This window comes from Cornus florida, unplaced genomic scaffold (genome assembly GCF_030987335.1).
Source record: "Cornus florida cultivar Cherokee Brave unplaced genomic scaffold, ASM3098733v1 CherokeeBrave_3.0.0_Hap2_Chr02, whole genome shotgun sequence".
NCBI classification, from domain to species: Eukaryota; Viridiplantae; Streptophyta; class Magnoliopsida; order Cornales; family Cornaceae; genus Cornus; species Cornus florida.
In genome coordinates this window covers 55580277-55585837 of record NW_026775572.1, presented here as the reverse complement: position 1 = coordinate 55585837, position 5561 = coordinate 55580277, and the positions used below count along the sequence as shown (strand labels likewise).

Below are 5561 nucleotides of genomic sequence, written 5' to 3'. Positions count from 1 at the left end.
GTTTAACAAATATTAGCAGAAATTTAGTCTATTCACTGTTATTGGCTGGCTTTGTCAACATTTGTCCTTTGTCACGCATGGTGAATTGAAGCATAGAATATGCAGTAATGTATAACATTTAAGCACTCTCAAATCATTGTTATTTCATGTTAATGGAATATGCAGCACGATTCGCTTGGAAAGGAATATGCCACACACATCATATTCACTAATGAAGTACCCAATCATATGTAGAACCAGAAAAAGAAGGAAAAAAAAAAAAATCAAGAACAACTGAAAGATCAAAGCACAAATCAGTCGAATTTGTTGCAATGGCTCAACATTTTTCGAATTATTATTAGCACTTAGCAGCATCAGAGATATTTATAGCAACAGATCTCTACCCCTTTTTATTTGTATCTCTCTCTCCAGCTTTAGGCTACAAGTCCTACTTTCCCAGATCACCTGCACCAGAAAAAGACTAATCACTTTAACATGTGTAATTGCATGAGTAAAGAGACATGGAGAACATTTTTTTTTTCAGTGAGGGAGGCCAAAGAGATGCATCTCTTGGTGACTAAAAAAAGGAGACAGACAGACAGACAAACACACACACACACACACACAGGGAGAGAGACGGAATTACATGGTTCAAAGTTGGTGGTACACTTCTCAGGAAGCTCCATGGCCATGCTCCGATCAACGCCAGAGATTGGAGGGCCGTTGACAAGGACACAAAGACAAGGCTGTCCTAGAGTTTTGATGGCATTGCAGCAGGCTTCGCTTGGTGGGATGGGGCTAAACGGAGCAACTGCTGCTCTACAAGGTATCAGCTGAACAAGTGCAGAGAAGAAAGTGCTACTACAAGGAACGCCATTGCCTTGCTCCACCAGACCTGCCATGACCACCATTAACAGCAATATAGGAAGCACCTTACTGTGAAAAAACTTCATATTTGAAATAGAATTTTTTCTTTCTAGGTTGCCTCTTGCTACAGAGAGTGTTTTCATGGATGGTTTACATATATATAGGAGTTGAAACTCATGCCAATGTGTGCTTCTTTCCAAGCCCTATACCACACTTGTTCATGCTATTTTTATGTTAGATCTGCCAATCAACTGATTTACACCATAGAAGATATTATAAAAACACAATTTGCATGCTGATGAAACAGTTCGTAAACTCAACTTTCATGACCATGCATCTCTAAAAACTAGTTTAAAATTACTCAATCCACTAAGATTACTGGATTATGAAAAGCCACCAACCAAATCCCATCAACCGGATCACTTCTCTAAGAAACTTGGCAGCTCAAGGTAGGATTAACAAGCCATTTCATCATATCAGACCATAAAAGCAAATATTGGTTCTGTTTAAAATTCACAAAGAGGTCAACTCAACCAGGTTGACGAATATGTGAGGAATAAAGAGATAACAACCACCCAATGCATTCTGCTTGGCACAATTGAAAGGATGGACGCTTGATGAACTGACGAAAGGAAAAAATAAAAACAAAAACCTCAGTTGATCACAACTCCAAGGTTGCATTTTATATTGTAAAATTTCATGAAAAATAAATGAATGGCACGGTTCCTGATATTTCGTTTGAGACCAAAAGGAAAAATTGAACACCATTTTGAAGTTCATGAAATAGAAGAACCCTTCTTTTGCACGCATTCATTTATATAAAACTAAAGCATCTGGCATTGCAAGCTTGCTTTCATAAATTCAGATGCATAAATTCTGATGGATGTTCAAGAAACACTCTAAATCGGCTTGTATGATAACTAAAGGCTCTCATCTAACAAGTGCCCACTGATCCTGATTTCAGGAGATGAACGGTGAAACAGTATTGTTTGGAACTTTTCATGAGATAACGGCACAAATTGGTGGATGCTTGCTGCTCAAAATGGAAAATGTTTTACGTCTTAAAAACTCCAAAAAATCAATATCATTGCAATTGGCAAACCAACAAAAAGCTCAAGGAAACAGTAAAATGCTCAACAATGGAACTCAAGTCAGCAAGTGAAAAAAACAGCCTTATTATAGGGATAAGGCCACAGGGGATGATGGAGAAAAATTTAGAACTCAAAAGACCAACAACCAAAATATATCATAATATGATAAACGTTTCATAAAAACCTTTTGTTTTGTGGTAACATACACAATCTCATTTAATATGTCCCACTACTTACTCTAAAAAGAGAGCTTCTTGAAGCCTCATGTCCTTCAACAAAGTGGTTCATTTTCATTCAAAATAATACAAAAGAGTCCCTAAACAAAAACTCTAATGATCATGATTAAAATTTAAACTCATCGAATCTTCATAACAGTTGGAATCCCATGCATATTCTATCATTTCAATGATCAAAATAACATGACTGGAAAACCTTGAATGTATTCTATCAGTTATTTGGTCAATGTGGAGATGAGTTGTTTTGCGTAGGAACTCCATTGAGTAATTTTATTTCATTTCTTATATGCCTTTACAATTTATTTTTCGACAAAAAAAATAGCTCATCAATTGGTTAACTAGCCCTTGCCCTCATAGTCGTTGAATGGAGAGGCTAGCTCACATCTTTAAGCACATAAACACCAGTCATTAATATGCTCTTACCTGCTTTCCTGTGTGAATGAGGAGACATCCCATTGGATCTTTTCAACCATTTTGGCCAATTTCTGAACAATTAGGAAGTTAAGGTCATAGTGGTATCCTACAAACACAGTGCCCTCCTGACCATGACATCAAGATTACTCCCTGTTGGAGTAAGCAGATGTAGTCCTGGGAGAGAGAAAGTAGTTGTTAAACAGTCATAAAGTTGAACAGCAAGGAACTCTTTATGGAGTCATGCATCGATTATATAAATCAAAGCCAAATATCATTTTTGCAAATTACTACCGGGTCAAAAAAATTTAAAATTTGGTAAATACTGAAATATTACCCATGAAACACAAACCAACAACGCACATTTTCAAATTGTATATCCTTATACACTAGAGTCTATTATCCCTAAAGAAATTATTAGAGTTCCTACTTAATGACAAAGATGGTAAATGCCAATTTACATGCAAAGTATCCATAAAGATAATAGCAGCCTTGACTTGTAAAAAATGAATGATATTGGCCCTTGTGTTACCACTGCGTATCCAATCTACAAATTGATAGATTTTCCTATCATTCCTGTTGTGTTTCTTTCCTATGAGCAGCTCGGAGAAATACAAAAGACCAATTGGGAAGTAATAACAATGCAAAATACTTATGAAAAAAATTAATAATAATAACTTGGCAAAATTACTTGTTCAACATCTAACAAATTTAAATGGTTACATCACAAAATCCTGAATTACCAGATAGTAGAAGGGACAAAGACAAGGAACTCTGTTCACTTTGGTAGATATGTTTGTCTCGTAAGGGAACAAAAGGAGAAGAAAAAAAAAAACATGGTTTGGCTGTCGGTTACAAAGAATCACAAAATAGATAAATCAAATCAAGCATTAGTGGCACTGCAAGGAAATACAGCAAGATATCGGTAAACCATTACTCACGGGAATTTCCTCTGCTAATCCCATAACGAATACGATATCAGTTTGCATGTTCCAAAACCAAGGAAGGAACATATATGAAAAGCAACAACTTTAGATTTCCAGTTCTGCATTAACTGAATAGGCCATTCATTGTCCTCATTTTGTTTGTTTCTCTCTACATTTTCTATTTATGGAACACAAGTAATAAGGAAAGAAACAGCGTTAACCTGCTTCATAAGAGAAGTGAATGTGTTCTTTGGCAAGCCAAACTCAATTGCTCCCATTTCTGAGCCAAAGCAAAAAATTACTCACAAATGACAAACCATACTCGTTGAAATACTTTACCTCTGTTTGCAGATAACATTTTATACCCCCATGTGTTCATGGTGTCTTTCCATTCAGCTAATCCCTCTGAACACAGTCCCTGCATGAGAGGAATGTTGAAGATGGAGTTGGGTTAGTGTACATAATATCATTTCTTCTCCTTTTTGGCACAAAATTAATGCCAAAAAGGTTACAATTACAAAATTAGCAAATTAAAATAGTTCTGAAGTTGATAATTGATCAGTTCTGTTTACAAAATGGAATTTTTGGTCTTTATTTTTATTTTCAATGAAAAAATTCTTCCTTGATCAAATGATCCGAATTACGAAACAATTAGCATAATCAGATACTTGCAGAAGAAACCTCACTCTGTAATTCAGAACTGTCACAAACACATTGATTTACCAATTACCACTCATAAACTTGCAAAGGAAACAAAAACCTTCAGCAAAGTGAAACAAACACCACAGTTTTTGCATCCCAATTAGCAGAAAAGAGGAAAAACAGATTAATACTGAACACCACTCTGAAATAAAACCACCCATTCGATATATCAAAAGAGAAAGAGCAAGTTTATCATTTAGGAATCAAACAAAGACTATTAAATTCATACAGTAATAAAAGTGGAATTGCAAATTTACATCAACTAGCATAGTAAATCAGACTAACATTTTCAATACTAATCCCAAGTAGCACCCATTGATCATCAAAGATCCACACTAAAACAAGCTCCAAGACCTATCTCAAGTACAAGATAACACTAAAACACAACTACAAAATAGAAATCAAAAACCTGAAAAAGCAAAATAAACAGTTATGTCACAAAAGAAATATTTCATTGAAAATTCAAACACTAACATTGCATTGATTCATGTTTCAACACTAACCCAAAAGTAGAACCCATTAACCATAAAACCCACCACAGATATACATCAATACTACCAATAAACCCTAACCCAAATACAAAACACAAACAACCCATAACCCAACACAGCTTGCCCTAAGCTCTCTCGCCGCGAATCCTCCTGGCCAGCTGAATATCCTTGGGCATGATGGTGACCCTCTTGGCATGAATGGCGCACAGATTGGTGTCCTCGAAAAGCCCCACCAGGTACGCCTCCGCCGCCTCCTGGAGGGCTGCGACGGCGCTACTCTGGAAACGGAGATCGGTCTTGAAGTCCTGTGCGATCTCACGGACCAATCGCTGGAAAGGAAGCTTTCGGATCAAGAGCTCGGTGCTCTTCTGGTACTTCCTGATCTCACGGAGCGCCACCGTCCCAGGGCGGAAACGGTGGGGCTTCTTCACTCCGCCTGTCGCCGGAGCAGATTTCCTGGCCGCCTTGGTCGCCAGTTGCTTCCTCGGGGCCTTGCCGCCGGTGGACTTGCGAGCTGTTTGTTTGGTACGAGCCATTAGATATGGAAAGAGTTGGGAGATGTACCGTTTTTAGAGAGAGAAAGTGTGATTTTGAGAGAGAGAGTCTGTGGTGGTGTGATGAGGAGAGGTTCTGAGGGCTATTATATATATACATAGTGGGGGGAAATGTAGGCGCGAGGATTTTAAGTTTTGGGTGGTTTCGAATTTTGGTGTTGTGGAATTTTTTTGGAGGTTGATTACGGACCGTTGATTGGGATAGTTATGGACGGTCAAGATTGGGTAGAGGATGAGTGCGTGGATCGCGATCCGTGTGTGTTACTTACAACCACTGATGTCTTTCCACGTCATCTTGAGAATT

At 37.6% G+C, this 5561-nt stretch overlaps 2 protein-coding genes across 2 annotated transcripts; both read right to left on the bottom strand.

Annotated features, from left to right (window-relative positions):
* Positions 1-427: 427 nt before the first annotated feature.
* On the bottom strand, positions 428-932 carry LOC132296260 (protein LIM1). The gene is made up of 2 exons (XM_059794472.1): positions 626-932; positions 428-444 (listed from the first exon to the last, which is right to left on the bottom strand). Exons 1-2 carry the CDS (start codon positions 930-932, stop codon positions 428-430), a joined length of 324 nt encoding a protein of 107 aa, XP_059650455.1.
* A 3710-nt stretch (positions 933-4642) lies between these two features.
* On the bottom strand, positions 4643-5334 carry LOC132295030 (histone H3.2). Its single transcript, XM_059793103.1, has one exon. It carries the CDS (start codon positions 5237-5239, stop codon positions 4829-4831), a length of 411 nt encoding a protein of 136 aa, XP_059649086.1. The 5' UTR covers positions 5240-5334; the 3' UTR covers positions 4643-4828.
* Between the last annotated feature and the right edge of the window lie 227 nt (positions 5335-5561).

Bases quoted from the DNA above. Each gene is read 5' to 3' on its own strand.
- LOC132296260 (XM_059794472.1), bottom strand. From the start codon at position 932: ATGAAGTTTTTTCACAGTAAGGTGCTTCCTATATTGCTGTTAATGGTG.
- LOC132295030 (XM_059793103.1), bottom strand. From the start codon at position 5,239: ATGGCTCGTACCAAACAAACAGCTCGCAAGTCCACCGGCGGCAAGGCC.